A 16,586-nucleotide genomic window follows, 5' to 3' on the forward strand; every position below is an offset into this window, starting at 1 on the left:
GTCAAGCTATCAAAATGGTAGAATTACCCATAATAATGCAGAAAAGGCAGAAGTGTTTAATAAATCTCTGTTCTGTATTGGGGGGGAAACAGATGATATAGTTTCATCATAACACACTTTCCATTCCACTAGTATCTCTGGAAGATGCATTTCACTGACTCTTGCAGAAGTTATAGCAATCAAAATGTGTCTTTTAGGAAAGAAGAGAAAATGAGCAAGTTGCTAATGTCTCAGACTGAGAACCCAGGAAAGCAGCCAGGACAGTACTGAGGTCCCATAATGGGACCAGCTCCTTTACTGCTGGAAACAGAAAGACAACACCTTTCAGAAATCTTGCTACCCTGGAATCTGGGAAGACCGACCTCCCTTGGATTGGGAAGGTGGAATGCCAAGATTGTCACCAAGTAAACCCTCAATGAGCTAAAAGCGAGACCGGAGGACTTCAAATGTAGCAAATAGTCCAAGATGTCCTGAACCTGAGTCAACATGGGTCTAAGTCCCTTCCATGTTGCCCAAATTGAAAAACACTTCCACTTAGCCAAATAAGTAGACCTAGTAGACCAGGGTGGATAAAAATTGATTTTTTTAAAGCGGATTTTAAAAAAAACCTTATAATTAATTAAATAAAAAAATCCAATTTATTTTTTTCTTTTAAAAAATAAACCTTTTTAAGATGAAATCTGAATTTAATACAAAATACATTAAGGCTTAAACTTATTGTAACCTCTTAAAACAGTTAAATAAAAAGGAAATATATTGAATCCATGAGCCTCTATCAAAACTTCAAGTTAAAGTTGGAGGCTGCTTTTTTAAATAAAGAATCAGTGGAAAAACATCAACTTTCGAGGTCAAGCATTATAAATATGGCTTAATAGGTTGGAGAACCAACACTGTCTTGACCAAGCCAAGGCAATGAGAATTAGTTTGGCATGGTTCAACTTCAGCTTGAGGATTATCTGAGGAATGAGGAGAATGATGGGAATGCATACATCTGGGCCCCTCCCCAGTTCAGATGGAAAGCATCAGTTAGAGACCCTGGACTGATTCCTGCTTGAGAACAAAATTGATGGTATTTCCTGTTGTCCTGTGTTGCAAATAGGTCAACTGACAGGATGCCCCATTCCATGAAGATGGACCTGACTATAATATTCTTCAGAGACCATTGGTGGTTCTCAGAGAAAGCCTGCTGAGATGATCGGCCAACTGAGAGCCCAGTGAGTGAGAGGCTGGGGACAGGATGTCCTCTTTAATGCAAAAGTGCCAAAACCTAATCACTTCCTGGCAAAGCTTGCTGGAGTGAGCTCTGCTTGTCATGTTCACAAAATACATTGCAGTGGTGTTGCTGGCAAGAATATGAACCCATTCCCTCAATCTAGTCCTGAAAGAGCATTTTCAGTATCTGTTGAGCCTAAGCTCCAGGAGATTGATACAAAAGGATGCTTTGTATTCCAAAGACAAACCCTGAACCTTTAACCTCCCTTGATGTGCTCCCAAACCTATTGTGGAGGCATCAATGACTACACGCCTGGTTGGCAGAGAGTGAACAACTGGAACATCCTGACATACATTGTTCTGTTCCACTCACTGCAGAAGCGAGTCAAATATCTCTAGTGGCACTTGAACAACACTGCCTACTGACTGGCAACTCAGGTGATAAACCAACTTCAATCATGACGGAAGAGGACGAAGACACGTCGCATGCTGGACCACATACATGAATGAAGCCATATGACCTAGCAACTTCTGGCGTATCTGGACCAGGGTCAAAGATTTAGACCGAAGGTACAGACAAGCATCAAATAGTCTAGAATCATTCATGTGGAAGAGAAGCTCTAGAACTCAGAGTCTAGTAGAGCACCAGTGAACTTGATTTTTTGCACAGGAATCAGTGTTGTCTTTGTATTGTTTCAAATCAACCCTAGACAATGAAAGGGTTGCAATGTGAAAACTGAACTTGTTTTTTTAGCTGTGCTCCTCACTAGGTACTGGAAAACAAATTCCCTTCCTCCTGAGTTAAGCTGCTACCACCATCATGCATTTGGTAAAGACATGTGGGGTAATGACATACTGAAGGGGAAAACTGTATATGATAATGCTGATTGCTGACTAATAGTCTCAAACTTCCCATGGCATGGGAGAATCATCCCATAGAAGCAGGCACCTTGGAGATTAAAGACACCAGTTTCATTATGATTTAAGGTAGAAAGAATTGTAGCTAGGACGATTGTTCAGAATCTCATCTATTTGATGTATGTGATGAGGCTGCAAAGACTGAGAATAGGTCTGACCCCGCCCTTGGACTTGGGGACCAGGGAGTACTGAGAGTAGAATCCCTTTCCCCAGTGCTGTAGGGGAACTTCTTACGGCTTACTTGAGGAACTATAGAGGGACTGCAGAAGAACCAGTGACTCAGAGGAGGGGCCCCAGAAAAGGGACGGGATATGGAGTGTATGGCCTAATTCAATCTCACAATATTTAAGAACAACTTGACTGAGGATATCAAACCCCAAACATTGTAGAAGTCAGACAGCTTGTCCCCAAACAGAGGGGAAATGGTGTGAATGCTGATGAGGGTCAAACTCATTGCTTTCCAGCAGCTTATGAAGGATGAGCTGGCTGATTAAAGCTAGACTCTGAAGGCCTTCTCCTATAAGACTTATGCCTTCTTTTGGAGAAGTCTTGCTGCCTTGTAGAGTAACAAGGTTAACTGAAGTACCGTTGGAAATACTGAAGGGACTGCTGCTGATTTTTTTGCCTCCAATGATGGCATATTTTAATTACTGGGGTATAAAGCCCTAAGAACTGTAATGTGACCCTGAACTCCTCAAATGAATGTAAAGTCTCATCTGCCTTTTCAGAGAACAGAGCATCCACCAAACAGCAAGTCCTCTACAGCTGCTATATATCTGGAGCAATACCAGAATTCTGCAGCCAATATACCCTCATCATCACCATCGTTGAGGCCATGAGCCTTGACAATATGTCCACTGCATCCAAGTGCTGACTGGAGCCATAATGTGGCCTTCTGCCAGAAAAACCTTAAACTCTGCCCTTTTAATACATCTAGGACCAAAGAACGTAGGCCATGCTTAAAGGATGAGGGGAGGGTGTCTCTCCTGGAAAGTAGTGACTATGAAACAAGATTATGGTGGATAATCAACTGAATGTAAACTCCCAGCGTGATGCTATGGACAAAAGAGCTAATGTGATCCTCGGATGTATAAACAGGGAAATCCTGAATAGGAGTAGAGAGGTTATTTCACTTGTGTATTTGGCACTGGCGCAACTGCTGCTGGAATACTGTGTCCAGTTCTGGTGTCCACAATGCAAGAAGGCTGTTGATTAACTGGGGAGGATTCAGAGAAGAGCCAGGAGAATGATTAAAGGATTGGAAGCCATGCCTTACAGTGATAGACTCAAGGGGCTCTTAACAAAGAGAAGGTTAAGGGAGACTTGATTACAGTCGAAGGGTATGTCTACACAGCAAAGAAAAATCCATGCCTGGCCTTGACTGAGCTAAGTCCCTCCCCCAAATATTTAGAAGATGGGATCAACATTCGAAAAGAGAATGCCATTGTTTAGGACTAGAAGGAGATTTTTATAGGACAAATACTCATTTTCTTTACATTTCCATACTCTGAAGAAATTGAAAAATGGAAAACAAATTCACAGAAAACAACTACATAGAAATCACTGTTCACACATGTCTCTGTTCCTCTCCAATAATGTGGATAAAATATTTCTCGCATTCATCAAGAAAGTTAGATCCTGTTTCCTTGAAACAATGTGTTTAAAAACAGCATGATTTTTCTCCCACCACACTGGTTCCTACCACAGCAAAACACTGAACATGAAAATTCACAGGCGGATTCAGTAATCCAGCTGTGAAACATCAACATACACTGTAATGGTTCATATACTGAGAAATAACAAACACCAAACACAAATACTAATTTAATCTTCTTTCAATACACTTATAGACCTGTAACTAATTCAATTCATAGCACGTTCCCTTTGCAACACCGAACTATTTGAGAGTTTCTTTTGATCCACAGTTCAAAAGCTAAAAGTAAGTGCTCCATCCCTTCAGCACAGCTAAACAAAATCATATAAAGTGTTCAAGAACCAGCTGTTTCATTAAAACATCTTGCTCTGAAATGAAATGACATGGTAACAGTCATGTAGAACAGTGGAAATTTTCCCATTCACAACACTTTTCAAGGAGACTTTGGAATATGTCTTTCTCCCAGTCCTGTTCTGTTCTGCAGTACAATGGCCATAATGTAGTATGAGAAAAGAACTTGCAATATGTTTTAAGTTGTTCATCTTCCAGTGGGCACAAACATCTACCTGTGGCTTTTTCCACCTGAAAGTGGAACACACAAAAATAAAGGGAGAAAGATGATCATTCACAGAAAGTCTATAAAATGTTGCAGAGGAATCAACGTGGCCTGAACAGCTGGCACCAAGTAGTTAAGCAGTGTTTAATCAGATTGTAAGTCAGTGTTAAATTTTAAACTCTGACAGAAGCTACCAAATAAGAATGTGATTCTGTATGCCAAAAAGTGCATGCACCAAAAGGGAATGCATGGGCCAATAAGAAAGCTGGTCCTGATCAAGCCTAACCATCATCTGTATTGTATAGCTTTCACCACACAGATCCACAGAAGTGGATCATGAACTGCAATAGCTTTGTGTTGGGGGAACTTACTTCTGAAGATACATGGAGAACCCTCCTCCTGATTTACTTGGAAAGCAATCCACAGTATCTGGTCACTCTTATACCCCTTCCACGTGAGCAGCCTTCACACTGCTTTTCCTATTTCACACTGGAACTAGCCTCAAGAGGGTATGGCTTGATAAAGGGAACACAAGAAAGGCTACATACAACAAGGTTTAAAGTTTTAGTGGCAGTCCTACCTAAGATGGGCCAGTGCACAGCTTCAAAGCTATTAATATATATCAAACAGTCACTGATTTTTTTCCCTATTAAAAAATCAACAGAGGCCCCCAAATTAAAGCGATTCCCTGACAAAAGTCACTAAACTGAAGTTAAGAACGTAAATATATATTTAATGGAATATAATTTGAAAACCATAATAGATTTAAAAAACATGACTAAAATGTATCTGGAACACAGGTAATCACAGTTAAGATTATATTAACAAAATTCAGCAGTAATGAAATACAAATTTACTATACCCCAAAACACCATAACTCTCCTCTTAAAATGTGAAGGATTTATACCTATTTTTATATTTGTAAATTAACTACATCATCACCTTTTAAACTGACTAAAACATCTTTCATTTATGACAGCCTCAGTTGGGTCATGGAGTCTATCATAGTTGGAAACAAATCACTGGCAAGTGTCTCAGAGAAATAATTCTGATGTCACAGAAGGCATATTCAGAAATGGGTAATTTCTTTAGTACATGATCACAGTTAGAGGGGCACTGACAACAGCCAGTATGAGAACAGTGAGAGATGACTGACTTGAAAGGAGTAGTTGCAGTTACAGATCGTAAGGCCTGGTCTATACCTAAAACATAGGTCAACCTATCTACATTGGTTTGGGATGTGAAAAATTCTCACCCCCGAGACACACAGTTAAGCCAACCAAATCCACAGCATAGACACCGCATGTTTGAAAGAAGAATTTTTCCGTCATCCTAGCTATCGCCTCTCAAGGGGAATGGATTAAGGACAGAGATGGAACCTTCTGTTGCTGTAGCAAGTGTCTACCGGCATAGCTGTAGTGCTACATAGTCACAGACTATGTTTACACTTACAAACACTGCTGCAGCTGCGCTGCTGTAGCCCTTCAGTGCAGACACTCAACTACTGCCCTGGGAGGGGTTCTCCCATTGCTGTAGTTAATCCACCTCCCCCAAAGGTGGTAGCTAGGTCAATAGAAGCTATCTGGGTTTGAGTAAAACTTTTCTTCCACACAAGTCAGCTTTCAAATACAACAGAATCATGGCATGAAATCACAAATCAGTGTTCATATCAACCAGCTATTATAGCACCTATTGAGTCACACATATAAGAATGATTACTTCGCTATAAGATTAAATAAAAGAACCAAGAAATTCTCTTCCCAATAGTCTCTTCTTAGATACAATAAAACCTCACAAATTTGTACTCATAATTGGAAGATGCATGGATCACCCAAGTAAAACAATCTAGGAAAGTACGTCTGAAAATGTTTTATAACAAGTATACATTTAGTCTAATTTATTTATACTTGGTAGTATACTACAGTAAAAGCTGTTTTATCCGGCACTTCACCAACCAAAAGCTATATAAATCAGTATTTCTGATCTTCATTGAAATGCTGGTTTATAGTCCGGTTCGTGCAGGGCAGGCAGGGGGTCAGGGCGCAGCAGATGATGTTGAGCCTGGGGTTCTGGGAGGGAGTTTGGGTGCGGGAGGGGGCTTGTGACACAGGAGGAGGTGCGGGGTGCCTGATCCAGGGGCCGCTCACCTCCAGCAGCTCCCTGTAAGCGGTGACCTGTTCTGGCTGCTCCTAGGCAGAGGTACGGCAGGTGGCTCTGCGCCCTGCCCAGAGAACTAGCAATGCAGCTCCCATTGGCTGGAATTACCTATTATACCTTTGTGAGAAGTGGAATGAGAAAAATGGTTTGTGTCTGAGAGCTTTATTGGGTTTGTGGATTAGTGCCCAAAGGTTCTCCTGTACTGAGTATAAGTGGTAACAAATAAACAAGTGAAAGATACATGATTAAATTACAAGGAGCTGTAAAATAAAATATAGTTTAAAATTTATGTTCAAATGTTTAAAATCTGGTATTCTTCTCTTCTCAAATATCAGTCTCCTTGCCAAAGGAAAAACACTAAGGAAGGGCATACCCATTTGTACTGGAAAAAATGATATGCAAATTAGAGATATACTGAACACTTTCAAAAGGCCTCAAATTCACTTCCATGTGAAGAAATATTCTACCATTTCACAAGCAAATCTCAATTATTGATTGCCTAAAGTTCTTTAAAAACAGTTTAAAATGTACATTCCTACATGTAAAACTAGAGTTTCTATATTTACTTCTCGTCTTCAGAGATGCTTATTAGTGCAGAATTATGCCAGATAATCTCCTTCCCATTCTTCCCAATAAGTTAGTATCCAGAGCAATAATTCTTAACATCTTCTTACTAGACAAGCTGTCAGAAATTATCATCTTGTGATTGTGCTGTTATTAACATGTGCAAAACAAAAGGGAAAACAAAACAAAAGAGGAACAGGACAGTGCAGTAAAGGTATTGATCAGCTGCATAGAGAGTCTCTATAAATTACCAGGCAAGCAACACTAAGAAATTCACTTACCTTGAGAACTTGAAAGAAACAGACTGTTCATTGGAGATGTTTGCTAGTCACCAGAATGAGTCTAACCAAGTCCCAGAACACACACCTCAAAACAACTGCCTTTGTGTACCAAGATTTCAAATTTTTAAAAGCAGCTGGAGGAAAAGCAACTTCCTAATACACCACAGGAAATACTACTTTAGAGTCACATGAAAGTCTATAGTCTGGCTTTTTCTGTTGACTTCCAGGAAGTTATTAGAATTTAGAGACACGAATGATATGCTCTGCAGAACAGCAAACATCTGAACCTGGTTTTAAAAGACTGAAATAACTAGTCTAATACACAATCAGACAAGCCTAAAAAAACCCTACATTCCCTCGCACAATTTTAAAGCACTAACAGCTTACAGACAATTTTATGTTGTTTGTAAGCCAATTAAAGAACCATGCTGTATTTAGATTTGCTTTTGTTGCAGAAGCTTTCCTGATTTTTTCCTTCCTTGCATTTAGAGGGTCAGGATAAAAAAAAAAAAAGAGCTTGCTGAGGTAGAGCACACTAGCCTCCTACTGTACATGATAGGAAAGCACCTAGCCTGTGGATTGATGTTTAGCAGCTGCTGTCTGCTCCCAGAACCTTATGGACACTTTTGATGGTTAATACAAAAGCTATACAGCAATTACACACAGAGGATCTGTCACAAACCAACAGTACCCAGTCTTGAGATTTCCTTCCCCTGCATAAAAAGACTACTTCCTGTCTTGTCCAAATGCAGTTCGTTGTTTACTGCAAAAAATCAGACAAAAATATTACAGAAAAATACCATTAACGTGGCACATATTCTTTACTTTGTTTTCCGCAAGTCCAAAAGTATACGTGGCTGGAGGCTCATCTCTAGAAGCATGACTTTAGAAATCCCATGTTTCAGAAAGCAGTAAAAACATTTTTGGTTATTTTAGTTACCACTAAGGCAGTCTCAACTTTGAATACATTTGTCTTCAGCTTGAATTAAGAGAGTTAATCAAGAAGAGCAGACAATTTTTCATTTGTCTGCAAACCTGTTGCTAATGTGAAACTGTGCTTAAGAATGGGCACTAGCTTACTATAGTTAATATAGCTACTGTACCATACCATAAATACAGATATTACTTCAAGATGTAGCTAGGCACCTGCTTTACTACTTTAGTATGTATAGCATACTATATGTCCTTCACAAGATATATTAATATCATACAAGCACCAGCAGAAGCATCCCCTCTCCCCAGCCTACATTAGGCTTGTTCCAGAGTACCAAGCCCCAACAAAAATACCCACCTTCCTCTCTGAGGCTAGGAATCTACTGTGGGTAGCTTTTAGCTTCCTAAGAGGGAAATCAGAAATACACTGGACCCTTGCTAGAACACACTTCTATATACCGTGAATTCACATATAATGTGGTCGTGGCCAGGGATCCCAAATTTAATTACTTTAATTGTAATTCATTTTAACGCAGTACCACGCATGGATCCCTAATCCCGCGTTTTCGTAAGGGTCTGGTGTAGTAGTAATGACTTCATTAGGAGCTGAGGCGCACTGGGCACACTCCAGGCCCCCACTTCTGCCCCACTAAATGAACAAACCCATTCCAGGTCACCTTGCCTCTGCTGACTCATTACCTTCAGACCCTTTTATATATGATATTAGCAATTTTAACTGAAAATTGCACAGTATATCACCACTTTGTTCAATTCCAGCCATACCCCAACCGCAGCATTTGCCATACACCTCTTCATGTGAGCTTTTCTTCCACTCTTCACCTATTACTTTACCACAACAATGCCATCTCTCCCTTCCCTCCTGCTTTAAACTCTTCTTCAACCACCTCATCTTGCCCAACTCCCCACAAAAATATACTGCTTCCTACCATTGTGGGTGATAAGAGCTAGCTACTAATTATTATCATTTATACAGAACCAGTGCACACACCATTAAACAAGACAGATAAGGAGAAAGTAAAAGTGTTATGCAATTTAATTCCTTGGGGGCAGGGACAGTTATTTGTTCAGCACTTGGCACACTTTGGGCACTGGATAAATTAATGGATAGTACTACATATATGGCTCTTTGGTTGTACTCTGTGCACTTTGCTACTCTTTCCAAAATGAAAAGGAGAGGTTCAATACCAGATAGCAGAAAATACCAATACAGTATGAAATTACAGACATTTAGAATTATTTAGGAAGACAGTATGGAACAGGGGAATGAGAATGCTGTTGAGAAATAGGAACACCTGAATTCTAATTCCAGATCTGCTACTGGCTCACTGTGAGGACATGGGGAAGTCACTTTCCTCTGCTTCCATTTCCCAGCTTTAAATTAGGGATAATACTTACTTCAAAAGTCGCTTTGAGTATTAAGGTTTATTCAGCACTTTGCATATTCAAAGTGTTAAGTACCATCACTTTTGAATTCACCAACAGCTATCCTCAGACTCCTATTAAAAAAAGACAACTAGAGATCATAAGAAGGAATTCTGCAGTAGAATTTCTGTTCACTGAAAACTAGGAGTCTGTTTCCCAGAATGGCAGATGCTGGAGACACCACAATAGAGAAATCCTGACCTTAACCTCTCTCCTGAGATTAGAGAATTTATTTTTGTGAACCTAAAATCACAGCTGCTTCAGGTGTGCCGCTAGACACCAGGCAAAAGGCTGTGATTTTGAGGGGAAGGGAGAAAGCTAAAGTTTATAAAAACTGATCATTTTCACTTCCCCCTGCCACCTGTGCCCTTTTCCAATTTCTGGAAAGCTGAGAAAAGGTGGCAAGGGAAATCCTAATAATGACTGAGATCTCTCCAGTAAAAGCAAGTAACTTGAAAACAGAAAGTCAAGCATCTGAAATATCAGGTTTATTTACTGGCTCACAACAAATGTATTAATCTAGCTACTATATTATAGCAATGTTAATTCTGTCAGAAAACTGAAAATCATTTATTCTTATGAACAATATGAACAAGTCTGGCAACTTTAAGAATAAATTTTATACCCAGTCCATTTACAAGGACAATCTGGCTGTAAAATCTGTCCATGCACACATACAGTACTCTAATATTATAAAGCAATATAAAACAACAATCAGCATTTTCCATCCTTATAAGTTGAATTTTTGCTCAATAACTTTTTTTTTTTCCTGCTCTGGAATTGGAATATACTGAAATGGAGATTGCTGTTATGGGGTGATGCAAATCTTAAAGTTGATAAAGCTCAGAGATCATCAGATAAAAGGCATTATTTATATTAGAAATCATTAAAATTCAATATTTGTTGTCCACTTCCTTTCTGTTACCACAGATGATAGCTTCTATTCAAAGTATATGTTTAAATATGTAATTGTCGGGAGCACTATTTGGTGAACTGTTGGCAAATGCTAACGTTTGTTACCACTGTATGAACAAGAAATAAACATGGCCTTTCTTGCTTTATTCTGTTTTTTCTCCCAAACCACATCTGTACGTCCTCTTGCAATTACTGTCGTAAAGAATGCACAGCAAAACCAGGCCACTCAATATTGGGCTAAGTTTTCTCTCTTCTGAAGGATAATACTCCCAAAAGCTGTGTCAATACTAGTGAGATATATTCATTTTTAATACCATTTATCTAATATTATTCTGTATATACACAGCAAGGTATTTAAGGAGAATTATCAAAAATAAATTTGATTTGAATTAACAAATGGTCAGAAAATTTGCAGGTGTAACAGATACATTCTTTGTCTATTAGCTTCTAAAGAAAGTTTTCTCCCTCCACATGTATCCTATATTACCCATGTCTTCCATTCCATAAGTGGAATATGAATCACAATAAATGTCCAAAGGAGGAATAATTTCCTGAATTTAAAAAATATATATATCATCATATGCAGCATAACCTTTATGGTCCATGAGGTAGCCTCAGATCTGGTCAGAAGTCTTTTAGGGCATTTGAGGACTAATTTGATCAAATGTTTAATTCTGCTGAAGCTGAATTTAAAGCAACCATGGAGAAGACACCACTTAATTTGTTTCTACTATTTCCTGTTGATTATCTCAAAGCATGCAGTGCAACAGTTTTTCCAAATATAAAAAATCTCCACTAAAAAGGAATTTTATTTTCCAATCACATTTGCCAATTTTTTCTGTTATGTAAGTATCAACATCTCTGGAAAAAAAAAAAGTTTTGTTAGCAGAATAACCCAAAATGATAACCAAAGCAGAGAAACTCCTGGTGAGTATCTACCTAGTGGGGTAGATGGTAGATGCACTCCAATGGCTTGCTACAGGATGAATACTGAGAAAGCACTCTTCGGGGTCTGTTGCACAGTCTTTTCTAAGCCTTGGTCTACACTAGGAGTTGAGGTCGAATTAGCAGCATTAAATAGATTTAACCCTGCACCCGTCCACACGGCGAAGCCCTTTTTTTTTACTTAATTTTTTTGTCTTAAAATTGATTTCTTTACTCCACCCCCAACAAGGGGATTAGCACTGAAATCGGCCTTGCTGGGTCGAATTTGGGGGTACCGTGGACACAATTAGACGGTATTGGCTGCCGGGAGCTATCCCAGAGTGCTCCATTGTGACCACTCTGGACAGCACTCTCAACTCAGATGCACTGGCCAGGTAGACAGGAAAAGGGCCGCAAACTTTTGAATTTCAATTTCCTGTTTGGCCAGCGTGGCAAGCTGCAGGTGACCATGCAGAGCTCATCAGCAGAGGTGACCATGATGGAGTCCCAGAATCGCAAAAGAGCTCCAGCATGGACCAAACAGGAGGTACAGGATCTGATCGCTGTATGGGGAGAGGAATCCGTGCTATCAGAACTCGGTTCCAGTTTTCGAAATGCCAAAACCTTTGTCAAAATCTCCCAGGGCATGAAGGACAGAGGCCCGAAGCAGTGCCGCATGAAACTTAAAGAGCTGAGGCAAGCCTACCAGAAAACCAGAGAGGCGAACGGCTGCTCCAGGTCAGAGCCCAAAACATGCCACTTCTATGATGAGCTGCATGCCATTTTAGGGGGTTCAGCCACCACTACCCCAACCGTGTTGTTTGACTCCTTCAACGGAAATGGAGGCAACACGGAAGCAGGTTTTGGGGATGAGGAAGATGATGATGAGGAGGTTGTAGATAGCTCACAGCAAGCAAGCGGAGAAACCGGTTTTCCCGACAGCCAGGAACTGTTTCTCACCCTGGACCTGGAGCCAGTACCCCCCGAACCAACCCAAGGCTGCCTCCCGGACCCACCAGGTGGAGAAGGGACCTCTGGTGAGTGTACCTTTTAAAATACTATGCACGGTTTAAAAGCAAGAATGTTTAATGACTAATTTGCCCTGGCATTCGCAGCTCTCCTGGATGTACTCCCAAACCCTTTGCAAAAGGTTTCTGTGGAGGGCAGCCTTACTCCATCCACCACGGTAGGACACTTTACCACTCCAGGCCAGTAGCACGTACTCGGGAACCACTGTAGAACAAAGCATTGCAGTGTATGTTCGCTGGCATTCAAACAACATCTGTTCTTTCTCTCTTTGTGTTATCCTCAGGAGAGTGATATCATTCATGGTCACCTGGTTGAAATAGGGTGCTTTTCTTAAGGGGACATTCAGAGGTGCCCATTCCTGCTGGGCTGTTTGCCTGTAGCTGAACAGAAATGTTCCCCGCTGTTAGCCACGGGGAGTGGGGAGGGTGGAGGGGCTAGCCACGCAGTGGGGGGAGGCAAAATGTGAACTTGGAATGAAAGCATGTGCTATGTATGTAATGTTAACAGCAAGGCTTACCATGAAAGAGCGTACCCGCTGTTCTATAAAATGTGTCTTTTTAAATACCACTATCCCTTTTTTTCCTCCACCAGCTGCATGTGTTTCAAGGATCACAGGATCTTCTCCTTCCCAGAGGCTAGCGAAGATTAGAAGACGAAAAAAATGCACTTGCACTCATGCACTCATGTTGTCCTCCCGCACTGACAAAGCACAGACGAATGTGTGGAGGCAGACAACGTCAGAGTGCAGGAAAGCACAAAATGACCGGGAGGAGAGGTGGCGGGCTGAAGAGAGTAAGTGGTGGGCTGAAGAGAGAGCTGAAACTGAAATGTGGCGGCAGCGTGATAAGAGGAGGCAGGATTCAATGCTGAGGCTGCTGGAGGATCAAACTAATATGCTCCAGCGTATGGTTGAGCTGCAGGAAAGGCAGCAGGAGTACAGACCGCCTCTACAGCCCCTGTGTAACCAACCGCCCTCCTCCCCAAGTTCCATAGCCTCCTCACCCAGACGCCCAAGAATGCAGCGGCCACCTAGCCACTCCACTCCAGAGGATTGCCCAAGCAACAGAAGGCTGGCATTCAATAAGTTTTAAACTTTTAAAGTGCTGTGTGGCCTTGTCCTTCCCTGCTCCACCACCCCTCCTGGGCTACCTTGGTAGCTATCCCCCTATTTGTGTGACGAATTAATGAAGAATGCATGAATGTGAAGCAACAATGACTTTATTGCCTCTGCAAGCGGTGATTGAAGGGAGGAGGGGAGAGTGGTTAGCTTACAGGGAAGTAGAGTGAACCAAGGGGCGGGGGGTTTCATCAAGGAGAAACTAACAGAACTTTCATACTGTAGCCTGGCCAGTCATGAAACTGGTTTTCAAAGCTTCTCTGATGCGCACTGCGCCCTCCTGTGCTCTTCTAACTGCCCTGGTGTCTGGCTGCACGTAACCAGCAGCCAGGCGATTTGCCTCAACCTCCCACCCCGCCATAAACGTCTCCCCCTTACTCTCACAGATATTGTGGAGCACACAGCCAGCAGTAATAACAGTGGGAATATTGGTTTCGCTGAGGTCTAAGCGAGTCAGTAAACTGCGCCAGTGCGCCTTTAAACGTCCAAATGCACATTCTACCACCATTCTGCACTTGCTCAGCCTGTAGTTGAACAGCTCCTGACTACTGTCCAGGCTGCCTGTGTACGGCTTCATGAGCCATGGCATTAAGGGGTAGGCTGGGTCCCCAAGGATAACTATAGGCATTTCAACATCCCCAACCGTTATTTTCTGGTCTGGGAATAAAGTCCCTTCCTGCAGCTTTTGAAACAGACCAGAGTTCCTGAAGATGTGAGCGTCATGTACCTTTCCTGGCCATCCCACGTTGATGATGGTGAAATGTCCCTTGTGATGCACCAGTGCCTGCAGCACTATTGAAAAGTACCCCTTGTGGTTTATGTACTCGCTGGCTTGGTGCTCCGGTGCCAAGACAGGGATATGGGTTTCCTCTATCGCCCCACCACAGTTAGGGAATCCCACTGCAGCAAAGCCATCACTATGACCTGCACATTTCCCAGGGTCACTACCCTTGATATCAGCAGATCTTTGATTGCGTTGACTACTTGCATCACAGCAGCCCCCACAGTAGATTTGCCCACTCCAAATTGATTCCCAACTGACCGGTAGCTGTCTGGCGTTGCAAGCTTCCACAGGGCTATCGCCACTCGCTTCTCAACAGTGAGGGCTGCTCTCATCTTGGTATTCTTGCGCCTCAGGGCAGAGGAAAGCAAGTCACAAAGATCCATGAAAGTGCCCTTACACATGCAAAAGTTTCGCAGCCACTGGGAATCGTCCCACACCTGCAACACTATGCGGTCCCACCAGTCTGTGCTTGTTTCCCGGGCCCAGAATCAGCATTCCACCGCATGAACCTGCCCCATTAGCACCATGATGCCCACATTGCCAGGGCCCGTGCTTTGAGAGAAGTCTGTGTCCATGTCCTCATCACTCTCGTCACTACGCTGACGTAGCCTACCTCGCCCAGTTTCGCTTTGCCAGGTTCTGGTGCTGCATATACTGCTGGATAATGCGTGTGGTGTTTAATGTGCTCCTAATTGCCAAAGTGATCTGAGTGGGCTCCATGCTTGCCGTGGTATGGCATCTGCACAGAAAAAAGGAGCGAAACGATTGTCTGCCGTTGCCCTGACAGAGGGAGGGGCGACTGATGACACGGCTTACAGGGTTGGCTTACAGGGAATTAAAAATCAACAAAGGGGGTGGCTTTGCGAGAAACAGAATGGCCCCCTCAAGGACATAACTCAAAACCTCAAGGATAGAACTCAAAACTGGGTTTAGCAGGCCGTTGATTTCACGGAGGAAATCATAGTCATCTCCTGGGTGCTCGGCAGAAGACGGTGCAGTATGACTGCTGACCATCGTCTTCTGCTGGCTGTTGATTAAAAGACAGTGCACTGCCGATAGGACTCAATCGCCATGAGACGAAACTTAAAAGGGAAATGACCTGGCTGAGTCACTCCCATGTTTGCCCAGGCGCCCCTGACCTCATCGAGGTCGGTTAAAAGAGCACCCAGGACTACGTCGACGACGGCTACCAGTCATACTGCACTGTCTGCTGCCAAAAGGCAATTAACTGCTGCTGTGTAGCAATGCAGTACCGCGTCTGCCAGCACCCAGGAGACATACGGTGACGGTTAGCTGAGCGGGCTCCATGCTTGCTGTGGTATGGCGTCTGCACAGGTAACTCAAGAAAAAAGGCGCAAAACGATTGTCTGCCCTTGCTTTCACGGAAGGGGGGAGGGAAGGAGGGCCTGACGATATGTACCCAGAACCACCCGCAACAATGTTTTAGCCCCATCAGACACTGGGATGTCTACCCAAAATTCAAATGGGTGGCAGAGACTGCGGGAATTGTGGGATAGCTACCCACAGTGCAACGCTCCGCAAGTCGACTGTTGCCTCGGTACTGTGGACACACTCCACTGACTACATGCACTTAGAGCATTTGTGTGGGGACACACACAATCGACTGTATAAAAACGCTTTCTAGAAAACCGACTTCTATAAATTTGACCTAATTTTGTAGTGTAGACATACCCTCAGGAGAGATATTAACAAAACTTTGGCTTCAAGCACACAATTCTTGTGTGACTAATTACAAACTGTGGGAGTGATCAAGGGTTATAAAAACAGCCCAAGACATAATGAATACATACACAAATATTTTGACCAATAAAGAAAGCCACCAAGATCTTTCAAGCTCCTCTTTCCTCTAGTACTAATTCAAACTCACAGTTATCAGGGCTACAGCTGTATATAGACATAAGCACCTCATTATTTACTTAGCCTAAACTTTACTGTCCAAAGAGACTTCTTCCAGAGTCTCAATGCTGCAAAATTTGTATTCCAAACGCTATAGTGGAGCATTTATGTTTAAAGTTTTAAAAGTTGCCACTGGAATTTAAAAAATAAAATCAACAAACATTTCAATTGATCTTAAGTAC

At 42.2% G+C, this 16,586-nt stretch overlaps 1 protein-coding gene across 6 annotated transcripts in view; it reads right to left on the reverse strand.

Annotated features, from left to right (window-relative positions):
* Positions 1–16,586, reverse strand: part of DTNBP1 (dystrobrevin binding protein 1) — a 182,459-nt gene that overhangs the window by 28,488 nt on the left and 137,385 nt on the right. For 5 of the 6 annotated variants that reach the window (XM_073331953.2, XM_073331954.2, XM_073331955.2 and 2 more), the window contains one exon: positions 8,034–8,105. The exons of the other annotated variant lie outside the window; for it this stretch is intronic. In XM_073331953.2, coding sequence (XP_073188054.1) covers positions 8,034–8,105 — 72 coding nt within the window. The remainder of the gene's footprint in view (positions 1–8,033; positions 8,106–16,586) is intronic. 6 annotated transcript variants of the gene reach the window in all.

The sequence above is a fragment of the Lepidochelys kempii genome, chromosome 2 (genome assembly GCF_965140285.1).
Source record: "Lepidochelys kempii isolate rLepKem1 chromosome 2, rLepKem1.hap1, whole genome shotgun sequence".
Lineage (NCBI taxonomy): Eukaryota > Metazoa > Chordata > Testudines > Cheloniidae > Lepidochelys > Lepidochelys kempii.